This window comes from Danio rerio, chromosome 10, assembly GCF_049306965.1.
Source record: "Danio rerio strain Tuebingen ecotype United States chromosome 10, GRCz12tu, whole genome shotgun sequence".
NCBI classification, from domain to species: Eukaryota; Metazoa; Chordata; class Actinopteri; order Cypriniformes; family Danionidae; genus Danio; species Danio rerio.
In genome coordinates this window covers 36,008,888-36,026,461 of record NC_133185.1, presented here as the reverse complement: position 1 = coordinate 36,026,461, position 17,574 = coordinate 36,008,888, and the positions used below count along the sequence as shown (strand labels likewise).

General features: G+C 34.2%; 1 protein-coding gene across 2 annotated transcripts in view; it reads left to right on the top strand.

Moving 5' to 3' along the window:
* The window catches only part of pknox2 (pbx/knotted 1 homeobox 2), a 218,893-nt gene that overhangs the window by 186,735 nt on the left and 14,584 nt on the right, over positions 1-17,574 (top strand). Inside the window, exons 7-12 of one of the 2 annotated variants that reach the window (XM_009305360.5) lie at positions 2,400-2,535; positions 2,949-3,046; positions 7,297-7,416; positions 10,623-10,699; positions 10,872-11,041; positions 12,656-12,895. In XM_009305360.5, the coding sequence (XP_009303635.3) occupies positions 2,400-2,535; positions 2,949-3,046; positions 7,297-7,416; positions 10,623-10,699; positions 10,872-11,041; positions 12,656-12,895 (841 nt within the window). 2 annotated transcript variants of the gene reach the window in all.

Genomic DNA, 17,574 nt, shown 5'->3' with positions numbered 1-17,574 from the left:
ATGAACCAAATTATTATACAAGGAAAAAAAATACAGAGATTATAGAAATATTACTAGATTTTACTGTTCACAAACTTTTGAATGTAATTCACGAACTTTCCTCAGTAATACAATAATACTTTTACTAATTATTGTTAAACATGCATCTATAAATAGAAATGTATTTGGATTTTGTTTTATGAGAGAAAACTGGGAATATTTATTAGAGTGGGCTGAGCTAAATATTTCCTTTGGTGCACTTTGCTTGCTGTGGCTGTGATTGGTGAAAAATACTGTAAAGCATCATGGGTAATGTAGTTTTTTTCTCAACAAATTCTTGCTAACAAATGACTGTTAAAAAAAACAACAACATTTAAGTCAATTAAAAACCACACAGTGGGATTTACTTTAAATATTTTAATTGTTAAAAATTATGTACAAAAAGGATTTTTTTATTGTTAAAAGTCAGTGTCCCATTGGAATGTTTTGACTTCCTATTGCACTCTATAGTTAACTTCCTAATTGCTAATTTAGTTAACTAAATTCTTACCTGATACCGGTAACCCTTAACCAATATGTAGGCCCGTAAATACAAGTCTTATAATGATTTTTTTTCCTGATTACAAAAAAAAATAAAGCAAACAAAAATAGCAGAAAAATGAACCTTTTTCATTTAAAACCGTAACTGCAGAAAATCAAGATGTTTCTTTTCTTAAAATCGTTTACAAATTGCAATTCTAAAGGCTTCGCACATAAAAGGCACAAATTCGAACCTTAATGTCAACACATATACAATCACAGTGTTCAACCAGCTGAAATAATCCAAAATGTTTTGGCTGATCAGACAGATAATGATATGTCATGTCAGCCAATAAAGATATTTTTCCAGATATTTATATATCCATATATTTATATACAGTTGGAGTCAGAATTATTAGCCCCCGTTTTATTTTTTTCCCCCATTTCTGTTTAACGGAGAGAAGATTTTTTCAACACATTTCTAATCATAATAGTTTTAATAACTAATTTCTGATAACTGATTTATTATATCTTTGCCATGATAAATAATATTTTACCACATATTTTTCAGAACACTTCTATACAGCTTAAAGTGACATTTAAAGGCTTAACTGGGTTAGGTTAAGGTAATCAGGCAAGTTATTGTATAACTGTTGTTTGTTCTGTAGACTAACGGAAAAAAAAAATAGGCTAAATGGGGCTAATAGTTTTGACCTTAAAATAGTGTTTAAAAAAATAAAAACTTATTTTATTCTAGCTGAAATAAAACAAATAAGATTTTCTCCAGAGGAAAAAAACATTATCAGACATACTGTGAAAGTTTCCTTGCTCTGTTAAACATCATTTGGGAAATATTTAAAAAAAGAAAAAAATTCAAAGGGGGCTAATAATTCAACTGTATATATATATATATATATATATATATATATATATATATATATATATATATATATATATATATATATATATATATATATATATATATATATTGCGCATCACTAAATGTACTGTAGTAATAGTACTCATTGTACACTGTAATAATTATCTATAAATTAGCATTTTCTGTATTTTCTGATTTGTTTTTATTATTTCCTGTTTACTTATGCTTTTGAATTGCATTATGAAACCTTAATCTTTCTTCAAACAACCTTTAACCTTGAAAGTTAAAAAAAAAAACGACTTTTATTAACAATTTTAATAGTTTGAAGTGATATATTGTCTGGGTTGGTGTTGTATATTATGGTACAAAAATCTGCCATTACATTTTCTGTTATTTTACAGAATTATTTCTCTAGATATTAGCTCTTTTACATTATATTATTTTTTCAGACTATTAAAATATCAATATGAAGTCCCTTTGTTAAACTGTAAAGTTGAATTTTTAACATCATAAGTCGACATGAGCAGAGATGCAGTTCACAACCGTATAAACCTAAAACACTTATGAATCTTGGCGAGGCAGTGGCACAGTAGGTACTGCTGTCACCTCACAGCAAGAAGGTCGCTGGTTCGAACCTCGGCTCAGTTGGCATTTCTGTGTGGAGTTTGCATGTTCTCCCTGCCTTCGCATGGGTTTCCTCCGGGTGCTCCGGTTTACCCCACAGTCCAAAAACATGCGGTTCAGGTGAATTGGGTAGGCTAACTTGTCCGTAGTGTGTGTGTGTGTGTGTGTATGAATGTGTTTGTGGATGTTTCCCAGAGATGGGTTGCGGCTGGAAGGGCATCTGCTGCGTAAAAACTTTCTGAATAAGTTGGCGGTTCATTCCGCTGTGGCGACCCCTGATTAATAAAAGGACTAAGTGAATGAATGAATGACTTATGAATCTTAAAATATGGAAAATTACTTATCAAATGTTTTTTTTACAGTGTAGGTTAACCCCAGTTCCGTTCTATTCTTCTAGGACCTGCTTCAAAGCTCATCCCCATCGCTCACCTCCGTCTCCAGCACAGTGAACTCCTCCGGGATCGTAGTCCCAGCCGGTCCCCTGCAGCAGAACAACATCTCCATGACCACTATCAACTCTCAGGTGGTCTCAGGTGAGAAACACAATCATCAATCCCTTTCCCTGCTGTAAATCTCAGCTTTCAAAACACCCTTCCTTTCCAAATGGGTGACACTAAATGAAAGCCGATGCGAGCTTCCATGTAATGCACATTATCTTCATTTATACGGCTCTTTCTTTGACTAATTCTCCCTGCTTACATCCATCTCGCCCAGAAACAGTACTTCCACATTGTGAATAAAGAGTTTAATTACTGTGAAATTGAGCTAATTAGCTGCAAAACAAGAACTCCTTGTTTCTCCTCTTGAGCCGCTTCTAAATACGCTTTTGTTTTATTTTGGCGCAGTGTAAAGGAGGTGAATTGGTTTGTTTTTGTGCTGCTGTGTAATTACAGTATGTTTTCGGCGGGGCAGGTAAAGTGTGTGATAACCCGACTGATTCCCACAGGTGGGACGCTGTATCAGCCGGTGGCAATGGTTACCTCACAGGGGCAGGTGTTAACACAGGGGTTACCACAGGGAACCATCCAGATCCAAAACAATCAGGTGAGGCAAACACTCCACATGCAGTGCTGTAGCTGAACAACTGATGCAGCCGTTGAGTTTTGCTGAACAACTGTAGAAGCCAAACTGCATTATTCATTCATTCATTTATTCGTTAATTTTTCTTTGGATAAGTCCCATTATTCATCAGGGGTCGCCAAAGCAGAATAAATCAGCAACTTATTCAGCATATGTTTTACACAGCTGATGCCCTTCCGGCTGCAACCCAGTACTGTGAAACAACCATACACACTCATTCCCACACATACACTACGGCTAATTTAGTGTATTCAATTCACCTATAGCTCATGTCTTTGGACTGTGGGGGAAACTGGAGCACAAGGAGAAAACCCACGGCAACACGGGGAGAACATTCAAACTCCACACAGAAATGCCAACTGACACAGCCAGGACTCGAACCAGGCACCTTCTTGCTGTAAGGCAATAGTGCTAACCACTGAGCTACCGTGTCGCCACCAAACTGCATTATTATAAAAGTTATTATTTTTTATATAATTTTGTAATATTTATAAAATGATTCTAAAAGTTTTTATTTTTTCTTTCTGATTTAATTTTCATTTTAGTTAATGGTGTATTATTTTTGTGTATCCAATTTTAACATTAGATATATACAGTCAAGCCTGACATTATTCATACCCAATTCAAATTCTTGAATTTGAATTACTTTAATTCTTAGTTACTTTAATTCAACCAGCATTATTTTTATAGACCAGAAATGACACAGGCTTCTTCCAAAAAATAATAAGACTTTGTACAAGTGGCATCATTGTGAACAAAACAATCAAGTCAAAACTCGGTAAGGTTATGAATAATTTTGATCTTGACAGTATACACATCACACACACACACACACACACACACACACACACACACACACACACACACACACACACACACACACACACACACACACACACACACACAAACACACACATTTTGGTGTGTTTCTTGTTTATTATGAGAATATCCATAACATATTTTATACTGTTAAATGATGCTTATTATATTGCATTAACCTAATCCTATCCCTAAAACCACCTACATTGGAAACCTGTAGAAAATGTTGAATGTCAAAAGTTTGATTTTATAAGCATTTTAAATTGAGAGTACACAGTGCATGTCATCATAAACCACCTCAACATTGTAATACCTAGGTCCTACCCATAACTTTTAAAATTTACATTTTAAAATTTAAATGTACGTTTCTAAAATTAACATTTAAAGAGGTATACAAAAACTTCAAAACTAAATTGTTCCCTAATTTTGGCGTGTAGTGCCATGTTAAGATGAGTAATGCTATGGTATAATTGATTATTATTACTTTTTTATTTTTTAAATGGCTTTAGCTTGCAGTAATGACAATATGCTGACATACAATTTTATCCACTTTCTTTGTATATTTATTCCCATAAAATAACTTTAAATATAAAAATAATCTATAGATGGACTCATTAATAATGTATAAATAAGTAAAAAAAAAAAATAATGTATTTTTGTTCAAATAACCTTTTTTAAAATAGATCTTTAATGCATGAATATTATGTGGGATCAGACGTATTTTGATGCCTTCTAATGTCTCTATCATAATAATATAACATAATAATAAAGCCAAATGAGTGAAGGGGCTCATTTATAAAACACAAGATTAACAAATGTCTGTGTAAATAATTAATAAACTCATTCAAATGTTAATTACCTCACTGAAGCTCATTCAATAATAATAATTATAATAATAATAATAATAATAATAATAATAATAATAGTTTTTTATATTAGATTATATGGTTTTTCCAGTGGTGGAGTACTGAAAAATCATACTTAAGTAAAAGGACTATTACTTGCTTAAAAATGTTGTGCAAGTAGAGTAAAAGTATCTGTTGTAAATATTACTCAAAGTATGAGTAAAAAGTAGCCCTTTTTAAAGGACTCAAAAGTAGCGAGTAGTATTACACTATAAAAAGCTGATGCATTTACATGTCATTTGTGGATGTGTGTAAACATAATATTCTGTAGTCCATTTAGTTTTTGCCCAGCAGTTTTTGCCCACCATCTAAGGACAACATTATTTTGATGTCCAATAATGATGTGAAATGACAATGATATTTGGTTGATTAAAGTGTTAGAAAGTGACCAAAACCCAATGTCAAGCCAACACATTAAACCAACGCCATATTGACGTCAAATACTGACGGGTATAAGCCACCAAAATCCGGCGTCTAATAGACGTCATAGTGGTAACATCCACACAACGTCAAGCTTTAACATCATTAGATGTTCATATTTGGTTGATTTTAAGTTAGACACAGAACATTGATGTCAGCCTGACATTTAGATCTGACTCCAAAACGATTTTCATATCCATACAAAACGCAACGTCCCCATAGTGTTGAGGTACAACGTCTTCTAACGAATGGTCATTTAAGTAATCATACAGTAAACATCCATCATCTTCTCATCAGTGACATGCATCTAAACAGTTTCTAGGTCAATGCATGTAAAGATTTTGGACGTCTTCTTAGACACGTTTAATGCTTCAAAACAGTTTGCTGCAATTATAAATCGCCCATGTCTTGAGGTTGTTCGTTTTGATGCGATTGACCATCTATGTGTGATTTAATTGGACAGGAACCACAAGACTGATTCCAATCCCCATAGAAAAGAAAAAATAAAGTGACTGCAGGTTAAAAGAAAGTAGTGGAGTCAAATTACAGATACTGCAGTAAAAGTAAAGTTAAAAGTACACATTTTTAAAACTACTTAGTAAATTACAATTTCTGAGAAAAACTACTCAATTAAAGTCATTTGAGTATTTGTAATTTACTGGGTTTTCCTCTCTTCCATCCATGAATAAGATTTTGAACAACTATTTTAGCATGAAGGCCTTCCCCCAACCCCAAAACTCATTTTATTTTTATTGAACCATTGCAGAAAAGCTAAATAGTCCATTTGTTCGCCAAAACCCTGAGGCTCTGTTTACACTAATACATTTTAGTTTTAAATCAGCGTTTTAGAATGAAAACGATCCGCTTCCACTCTAGCGTTTCACCCAGCATTTCTGAACAACTCTCTGTCTACATTACACCACTGAAAACCCACATCTCATGACCACACACATACACTCTGGCATGCATGGGAGCATATCTACCCAGATGAGAGCTGTGCACGTGGGACTGTTCATCACGGATCTACCGCTGGATCTAATCTCACTATATTTGTTAAACATGGGATCTCACCGACCACATTTATTCACTCATCATGTAGATAGATTGCATATGATAGTTGTTAAAAGCACAATGAAGTTGTTTGCGAATTCTAGAATTGTTACTTTATGTTTATGCCATCAAACATGAGTCAGGTGAGTTGAGCTTTGACAGACAGCTGGAGTCTGTGTGGATCCAGACTATGGGACGAGGCGCTTCACTACACGCAGGCTGGGAATAGAGTTCCGCCCGTAGCTACATCTCCGACAAGCTTTCAGTAATAATACCCCTGCATGAAGCCTCCAATTAATTCACCCTGCTTCCTGAATCGCACACTTACACACGCTCTCCCAGTACTGCAAGCATGTGTGTGTGTTTTGAGTAGAGGAACGGGGGAAGAACCACATGACACCCAGCTGCAAATGTAATGAGGAGGTTGTTTTTAGAGCTTGATTATTATTTATTTATTTCGAAATTTTAAAATCAGTGGGGAGCTGCTGCTTTTTATGGCTTTCAGTGGCAATGGTAGCATGAAATTAATTATCCTTATTTTCAAAGTGGAAATGTTAATTTTTTTTCTCTTTTATTAATTTATTTATTCGTGCGCACGGCGCTCTCGTAGATTATGCATTTTAAACTTCTCTGAAATGTTAATATGCCAGTCTCCCAATGCCATAAAGCAAAAAGAAAATAAATAGTTAATTTAGCGTGCATCCTTTAAACGCAGTCGCTCTCAAACCCTTTTGCATTTTTCCCCCCCGCTCGCCTTACATTAATCGTACTTCAGAGCGTATAATAAGTTTGATGAAAAGGAGGAAAAAAAATTGACGGCATTTTGCGCAGCTCTTTTTGGTTGATGAAAGGCTTCTGTAAATGTACCTCCTTGGCTTTAATTTTAGGTATCATTACTCCCATTGCGTTGCTATGGTGACTGAAGGCATTCCTGCCCTTCCTTGCCAAAGAAATGGTGACTGGCGACACTCTTTGTTTCCCTCGCTCACTCTCTCTCCTCTCTTCTCTCTTTCTTCCAAGGTGAATCTGGACTTGTCCTCACTCTTGGATGGCGATGACAAGAAATCAAAAAACAAAAGAGGCGTCCTTCCCAAACATGCCACAAACATTATGCGTTCCTGGCTCTTCCAGCATCTCATGGTGAGAGAAAAAGAAAAACACACATTTTTCTTGCATTTTTGCCCTACAAGCTAAAGAAGGGTTTAAAATGTACTGCATTTCAGTTGGATCACATTGCTGGTTTTATTAGAGCTCCAGTGAGATGAAGACAATGTTTTTAAAGGGATCCAACAGTATTTTTTAGCCAAACAAAAAGGAACACACTTTTTTGAAAATAGGCTCATTTCACAAGTCAAAGTGAAACTGTTGAGTTTTTAAAATTTTTTAATTCATTAGCTAATCTGGCGAGAGCACTTTTTGCTTAGCTTAGCATAGATCATTGAATCTGATTAGACCATTAGCACATACCTGTCAACCCTCCTGTTTTTTCCAGGATTTTCCTGTATTTTACAATTTTATACCACTATCATCTCATGAAGGTACTTTTTTGCTTTTCTCCCACATTTATCTTTCTATAAAGGGTAGTAATAAACATTGAAGAGTCAATCCTCCCTATAGACCATTTTGAGAGATGTAAACAATAACAATGGTTCTGAGGTATTTTCTGTTTTACATTTTAAATTTCCATAGCTTCTGAGAGTCCAAAAAGTTCCACATATTGATAAATAATGTTACAATAGCTGTTATAACATCAAGTTATGATGGAATCGCCTCTTGTTAAGGATATGAAACAGTTTGACAATAAGCAGGAAATAATCATGGGCCAATGACATCACCTCAATGAAATGGTCTATATGCAACCCATACCGCGTAACTACGAGGGGATGCTCTTAAATCTGAATCCGAAAACACTTTGCAATATATTTAAAAATGGCAGGATTCCCTTCCTTTATTCCATTGCCCCTCCTATGGAATCCTCAAAACAGTCAGTTCATGTAGTGGTGCGTGACTGTCAGCGGCGCTCTATATAGACGCTGTTTTCCAAACGGATTCTGTACACACGATTTGAAGCAGTACAAAAGTGGACATATACACATAATAATAATATTAATAATAATAATAATAATAATAATAATAATAATAATAATAACAACACCTAAATATGTCGATCTTGGTGTTTTTTTTTTTTAACATAACAAATTCTAGTCTTAAATGAGCATAAAAACTTATGAAACCAATCCAGAAGAATATATTAATAATTTGCGGATTTTTTTATTTTTTATTTATTTATTTTTTTTGGAGGGGGGTTATCCCTTATTTTCACATCCCAAGGTTGAAAGCTATAAATTAGCATCTTGTAAAAAAAAAAAAAAAAAAAAAAAAGTTTTGATAATTTTTCCTATTTAAAGTGTGATTCCTCTGTAGTTACATCATGTAATAAGACCGACTGAAAATGAAAAGTTGCTTTTTTCTATGTCAATATGGCTAGGAACTACAATCTAATTCTGGGGTAAAATTCAAGGGACTTTGACCATGGCTGTAGCAGGTGAACTGCTATTACACAGAGCCTGAAAATAGTCTTCAGTTAGGTAACTAAGTACATAAGATAATATCATTGCACCTGCTGCAGCCATGGTGCACCAGCAAAGTCCCTTAATTATTACGCCAGAATGAGAGTAAAGTTTATAGCCATACTCATAAGCCTAGAAAACAGCAACTTTGTTATTGTGCGTCAGTCTTAGTACACAATGTAACTACAGAAGATCAAGCTTTCAATAAGTATTTCAAGCTTTTTTGTATTTTTTTGAGAAAGATGCCTATGGTCTAATATAATTCAATAATGTATGCTAAGCTAAGCTAAAAGTGATCTTGTGAGACGTGGTAGTCAGCTGAATGGGTTAAAAAATAGTAATACTCAACTGTTTAACTCTATGTGACTTGTCAATTAAACATATTAACAAAAAATAATAAAACATAGAGTTTTCCATTAAAGGGGTCATGAACTAACAAACCGTAACTGCCTTGATCTTTTGAGATAAGAGCTCTTAAAAACATGATTATATAAATTTAATATTTCCTAAACACAAACTGTGTCACTTTTTTGGAGCACACTAGCTTATAGATACCCTAATCATTAATAACACTGATTCTACTATTTTAATACATGTTAATGGTTATAACTGAACTTTGAGGGTCAAAAACACACACAGGCAAAACAACATGAATACATGTAACCCCTGGTGATACATTGAGATCTTACGGAATGATCTATGCTAGAAATTAAACAATATTTAGAACATTAGTACCTTTGCACATGCTCAACAAGCAAGCTTACGAATGTTATGACATAACTGTAGAGCCAAACTTGAATGTAAGATGACCTATATAGTTTTTAACATAAGTTTCAGCACAAGTACACTGTTAAACTCAAAACTTTAAGGTAACTCGAACCATCTGAGAAAACTCAAACCAACTGAGTACTGTAAGACCTAATAAGCCAACTCAAACCGTCTGAGGAAACCGATTGCTACAAACTATTTGAGTTAAAAAACAAATCTAGAGTACTGTGAACTTACTCCATTTAAAGTAATTAGGTGTTTAATTAACTCATTACCTTCAACACTGAACTCAAAACTCTTTTCAAATGAGTAGAATTCACTTTCAGTAAAGTTTGAGTTAACTGCACTCATTTCATTTGATAAATTTAACTGTTGGGTTTTACAGTGTATCATTTTGAGTAATATTACAATACACATGTCCTCTTTATCTGACAAACAGCAGCAGCTCTGGTGTGAGTTTGCATCCTGTCATAAATGCAACTAGGACTGTTAATTAAGGGTAATAATGTTGTAAACGGTGTTATTTTTTCAAATAAGCTATGCCAGATATTTTGCTTGCTCAGTTATTGACTGATTACTGCAGTTACAGATTCAGTATGCTTTAAAATAAACAAAAACAGAGAAAAGCAAATCTGCAATTGTTAAAAAAAACACAAAACATGCTTAATTAATTTCATTTCAGCAATCAGAGTATTTCGCTGCTGACATTTAAGGATCTTTTTACACAGTTTCTTACACAGGTTGATCTTTTTGCTTCAGTAAAATTGTCAGTGTATCATTATGTGCCACATAATGATAACTTTTAAAGTGCTGCATTACCAAGGATCAGTGGTTTCAGCTTTCTTTTTTATGTTATACTCATGGAAAAATGAACATGAGTAAACAGTAAAATTCTCATAAACAGTTTGACGGAGTGTAAATGAATGGGAAACTGTTCATATTAGAGTTATCTTTACCCTTAATTTTACCTCAGAATTTTACTTATTCATTCTGTTTTCCATTTTCCAGCACCCTTATCCAACAGAAGATGAGAAAAGACAGATTGCAGCGCAAACAAACCTTACCTTATTACAGGTGAACAACTGGTAAGAGACTCGTTAGTTTGTCCAGTGTGTTTGATCCACAACAAACTGGCGCCATCTAACGGCCACCACCAGAATCACACACTGTGTTTATGACGTGCACGTTCTGTGGCTTTTAACAAAAATCCCGCTCTTATCCGTGTACTTTTTTCCTCATTCTCCTGTGTTTTGGAAGGTTTATCAATGCCCGCAGGCGTATTCTGCAGCCCATGCTGGATGCCAGTAATCCTGACCCTGCTCCCAAAGCCAAGAAGATGAAATCTCAGCACAGACCCACACAGCGCTTCTGGCCCGATTCCATTGTAGCTGGAGTCCTGCAGACACACGGCACAAACAACTCAGACAGTCAGTCATATTCTATTAAGCTTTATGACAAAAGTTAGACGACTAAATAAAAAGTAAAAATGTATCAACCAAATCTAATTATCCATTTCATGCATTAGTGGGTGTATTCTTATTTATCCACAACATTTTGTTACAAGTGTGTGTGTGTGTGTGTGTGTGTGTGTGTGTGTGTGTGTGTGTGTGTGTGTGTGTGTGTGTGTGTGTGTGTTTGTATAGTTGAAGTCAGAATTATTAGCCTCCCTGTTTACTTTTTCCCCAATTTCTGTTTAACAGAATTTTTTTTAAACACACTTCTTAACATAAAAGTTTTAATAACTCATTTCTAAAAATTGATTTCTTTTATCTTTGCCATGATGACAGATATAATATTTGACTAGATATTTTTCGAAACACTTATACTGCTTAAAGTGACATTTAAAGGCTTAACTGGGTTAATACGGATAACTACGTGGGAGGGGGTAATTAGGTAAGTTATTTGTATAACGATGGTTTGTTCAGGAGACTATCAAAAAAGTTTATAGCTTAAAATAGCTAATAATTTTTAATAATCAAAAATTTAAAAACTGCTTTTATTCCAGCCAAAATAAAACAAATAAGACTTTCTCTAGAAGAAGAAATATTATCAAACATACTGTGAAATTGTCCTTGCTCTGTTAAACATAGATAATTAAAAAATTTAAAGGAGATAATAATTCTGACTTCAACTGTATATACATTTACAATTGTTATTAGTTTGCAGATTTCCAGAATTTTTCATGCTTGCTTGCTTATTCGCTAACAGTACTTATATCTATATATTTTTTACTAATATATTATTTCCGAATATTAACTCACTCAGTAACAATTACAAATAATCTACTAGCTTTTATCTGTGGGGTCGTAATAAATCTTAAAAACTCTTCAATTCACTGAAATACTGTGTTGTATGTCTTAAATAATTTTAAACAGGTCTTAATTTTCCTCTGTTCAAGTAAAGCTACCCAATCGGGCCGACATCCATCCAATCACCAACAATTCATCTTAAAAAAATCAGATAATGTCAGAGCACATTATCCCTTTATGTAATCTACCATTCATTCAAAAAACATTTACAAAAAAAGCGAGTAAACATAATATTTATAAATAGACATGAAACTTAAGGTTTTATAGCAGAAATGCTTTAGGTTGAATAGAAGTTATAGTCAATCAATTTGGACCAAAAGCCAACAAATGCTGTATATATTTTTGAATATTTATGTAATTGCCTCCACAATAAATATGCCTTTTTAACAATGTTAAACGTGTCATAAAAAAATTTATACAACGAGAGTTTTCTTGTTTTGACACATTAAATTATGCCGTTAAGTAATGATTACTGTACACTTGATTATTTTTTTTATTTATTTATTTTTTGTGCCGAGCAAATCAAAAAATTCACTGGCCCAATCAGGTAATTAGAAATAATCAGTAGTGTTTAGCCTTTTATAAGTCTAAAATTTCATTCATAATGGTCTTAAAAGGGTCTTAAAAATCTTAAATTGGACTTGATGAAACCCTGCTGTAGATTGAATAAGCAAGTAAGTTACCAAGTTTTGTCAGCTGTTTTGCATGTATTTGTGTGTGTTCCTTTGTCAGACTCTCTTGGCATGGACGGCCTGCAGCCTCTGTCCTCAGACTCGGCTACGCTGGCCATGCAGCAGGCCATGCTGGGCGGAACCGACGACTCCATGGACGGCACAGAGGAGGAGGACGAGGAGGAGGAGGAAGACGAGGGACTCGATGAGGACGACGACGAAGAGGACGACGAAGAACACGAGGCGAGCAGACAGATGATCAGGCGAGATCTGGGCCTCAATCACAATGAAGGACTCGAATAAAGAATGAAAAATAGCATAACTGACTTAACTCTTACTCATCACCATGCAAAACATCTCAACGCCGCACAAATGGCTCTCATTGGACACTAAGTGCCATGGAGCACCCAATCATAATGAAGGGGAGGGGCCTACCATTCTGGACTCCAAAATTGATGGAACATTGTATATTGGGCCGCTTTACGCAACCGGTCATGCTACTCTCATGCATATAATCCATTTAAGCCTTACTTTCTTTAAATATGTCTCTTTGGTTCTCAGGTGTCTTAGCATGACATTATGTCTACCCTCATATTTATAACCATGCAATGAGTGGATGTTTTAGGCATGTTTTTTTATTATTATTATTATTAGTTTCATTTTTTGTAGAGTTAACAAAATATTCAGTCTTGGAAGTTAAACAAACAGAAAAAAAGAAACAATCTAAATGCCTGACAGCACAATGTATGTACATTTGACAGTGATGCATTTTCCCCCCCTCAGACGCTTCATATTTATTTTGTAATCTGTCAGAAGGCTGTGGCACAATCAACAAAGGATGCCGTCCGCAAACGCATGTCGGGAGACTCAGAGTGCCAAGCATCTCTTCCATAGCGAGGAACAAAAAACTCTCTCCGAAATATGTTTGGACCTACAAATGACGTTTACTGAAGAACACTGCAGGAAAAACAAAAAGACATATTTACAGGTGCGTATCACACCCTGAAACGCCCCTGCTTTATTTTATGTGAAGGACGAAACTAAACAAAAAAAAAAAAACTGTGAAGATATTTCTGAGCTGTATCTACGGATCTACAGAATCACCTGTTTCTGATATGTGATGTTTAGAGAAGACAGAGGATGTTTCTGAATGTTATTACAGTTGGTCTTTGTGAAGTACATGTTTCTCATTATCCTTTTCTTGGTTGTTGTTCTTTTTTTTAAATGGTTCTTCCAGAGCAAGTGATGATAGGGGAGCTTTTTAATTATTTGTTTGTATACATTGTTGTCATAATCTATTGTGTTTCAGTAGACCATTTTGATAATTAAAAACGTTGAAACTTTAAAAACTTAAAAACTTTAGTTGATCTCTTTGTCATTTTGAGACCTAATGAAGTGCTACTACAAATGAATACAAGCGAGGTAGTGGTAAACTGTGTTAGTGCTAAACTGGGGTCATTATCGATATGGTGCAGTATGTGGGTTTGACACCCAGTGGCTGAACTAGTTATTGCAATCTTGGATCAAACCAAGCGCTGGCAGGTTGCCAGATTGAGGACAAGAGCAAGTGATTTGAACTGTGTTCTGAAATAAAAGCAACGGCACCCGATAGAAGGAATATTTTCCATATTAAAAAGGAGTTTTTGTCCTAACCAAAGCATTGATATATTAGAAAGGGCTTCTATTTCTCACAGGTGAACAAAAGAAAACTGACAATGATCACCTCAGGTAAACCTCATGTGCTTTATTCAGTGTTAAATGCCAACAATGTGAGTTTGAATGTCATTTTTTATGACATTTATTGCCAAATACTCAAAGCAGAACACCTCAAATCTTGAAAAGAAAATACTGTTTAAAATTGAACTTTACAAATGAACAGATAGGAGTGATTCAGAATGTTCATTTAAAAATGTTAAATATGCATTAATTAGATTATAAACCTTACATTTCGTGAGTAAGTGCATATTCTGTGCTTCTGAATGGCTGTATTTAAATTTCTGTCATGTTTCGTCTGGCCAACAGCCAAATTGCTCATCTTGTCATGAAGCGTGTTGCTAGGACACGCGGTTACAATGTAACCTGCTCATTTAATGTTTATGTTCGTATTATTTATATTATTTGCTAATTAATAACGTCATGTGGAACTCTGAATCTGCATCTCATTTCGGAGTTTGCTACTGTCCACTGGAAGTCGCATTCCGGTCACAGATGCATGCTTTCAGAGCCCTTCTGAATGAAAGAATGAATAAAATATGTGGTTTTCCACCAAGTCAACCTGGAGTGCTGAAATATAATTGGCTAAACTGGCATCCGGCAGGTTAAAAATACCAAAACAAAGACAGCGGTTCCGGCACAGAAAACACATTTTCAAAGCAGAATATCTGATTTTCTACAATGTTTTTTAGATAAGTATTTTCATGTAGCATGTTTCTTTAACAACTTGAAACATATTACGCTTTTTTATGCTTTAGATCAAAAACTTACATCACTTTTAAAAGTCCTGTGTGGAGAATCCAGTGAACTTTCTCATTAGTGATTACAGTGGTCATAAATTGAACTACAACAACAATCATGTACAGTACTGTACACATAATGTACAAGATATTATCCATGATTAAAAGTATTAAAAAAAAAAAAGATTTTGCAGGGATTCAAAACTCTCTTGAAATGATCTTTGAATGACAAATTATCTCAACATAAAAATCACTCTTTAGGCTTTAAGTTTTCTTACAAGCTATTTACACATTGGCAATTCTAAATACATGTATATATATATATATATATATATATATATATATATATATATATATATATATATATATATATATATATATATATACACAAATTGGTGAGATGTATGATGAATAATACTTTACCAACATGCATTCCTAAATTCATGTCACCCCATTTAACTTCAACTAAACAGAAATGACAATTGGCACGGTGGCTCAGTGGTTAGCACTGTCGCCTTACAGCAAAAAGGTCGCCGGGAGACTCTTCCAGTTGGCATTTCTGTGTGGAGTTTGAATGTCCTCCTTGTGTTTGCGTGGGTTTCCTCTAGGTGTTCCAGTTTCCCCCACAGTCCAGAGACATGCGCTATAGGTGAATTAACTAAAGTTTATAGGTGAACTAAATTGGCCATAGTGTATGGGTGTTTCCTAATACTGCGTTGTGGCAGGAAGGGCATCTGCTGCGTAAAACATATGGCTAAGCTAAAGTAAAATGAAGGAATGACTATATATAAACCTGTACTTGGAAAAAATTTATTGCATCCAAAAAAAAAGTTGTGGCATATACAGTATGTGTCTGTACTGGGTGTGTGTGTGTGTGTGTGTATATATATATATATATATATATATATATATATATACACATACACACATATATATATATATATATATATATATATATATATATATATATATATATATATATATATATATATATATATATATATATATATATATATATATATATACATACATATATTTATATACACATACATATATATATATATACATATATATATACACGTGTATGTATATATATATATATATATATATATATATATATATTAACATTTAGATATAAACTATAAGGATATATTCTACAAATTATATATACATTTGAATATCTATGTTACAAAATTGTTTTGTATAGTTTTATTTTCTATGCAGGGTGGCATAGTGGGTAGCACTGTCACCTCACAGCAAGAAGGTCGCTGGTTCGAGCCTCGGCTGGGCCGGTTGACATTTCCATGTAGCGTTTGCATGTACTCCCCGTGTTCACGTGGGTTTTCTCCGGGTGCTCCGGTTTCCTCCACAAGTCCAAATGCATGCGCTATATTGTGGGTGAATAAGGTATGCTAAAATTGTCCTTATGTGTGTTAAAGGGAGTGTATGGGTGTTTCCTATTGATGGGTTGTGGCTTGAAGGGCATCCACTGCGTAAAACATATGCTGGATAAGTTGGCGGTTCATTCCGCTGTGGCGACTCCAGATTGATAAAGGGACTAAGCCGAAAAGAGAATACATGAATGAATGAATGTTTCTATGCATGTGTGTTTATCACATATGGATCATAAATATATATAATGCACACGCATATATTATGTCAAAACAAACTTTTATTTTGGATGCAAATATTCACAATTACTCTTTGCCAAAAATTGCAATTGACAAAAAGCTAAAATTAAAACTTATAATAAAAGTAAAAACTGTAATATTCTACACAATACACTGCTTTATGATAACAACACAGAACAACTCTGGAAAATGTTTGATAAAATAAGTTTATGTCTAGAGCTCAGTGTGTGTGTGTGTGTGTGTGTGTGTGTGTGAATATTGCTTGTATATTTAACTAATTTCTTACTTTTGCTAAAGATAAACACAAGGACCACAATAGTATTATACTGCCGGGAGCTATGTATTTTTTAAAAACGATGTGGAATTTATTTATGCATGTTCAGCATGATTTAGATGTCCAGGCTAGGCATTATAATGGTGTCATAAATAATAAAGAAGCATAATCTTGAGGAAGGAGTAATACAGAGTTTGCCGCATCAATATCTATAGACCAAAGGCTTGGAAAGTTGGGCTTGAATACTTCAGTCATGCTTTTTGTAACCTAAATAACTGCAACCTCTAGGGTAAAGTTCAGATTTCTAAAAATCTCTTGCTGTGAAATGGCATGATTTTCTGCAAGGACTGTTTTTAAAGACTATTTAAGGCTACTGGAAACTACAATCTGGACTGGTTTCCCATATGTGAATATTTTTGGGTGGCTTCAGATGTTATAAAAACCCTTGCCGTATGAGCAGACAACTTTACTGGGTTTACATGCAAATTGCCATTTCTGCATGTCATTTTTCAGCCTTTACGTGCACTGAAAATAAATATTCATTGGAATTTTACATTTTTTTTTTCAAGATAAGTGGTTGCAAATGACTAATATGGGCTGAATTTAAACAAACAAACTAAAT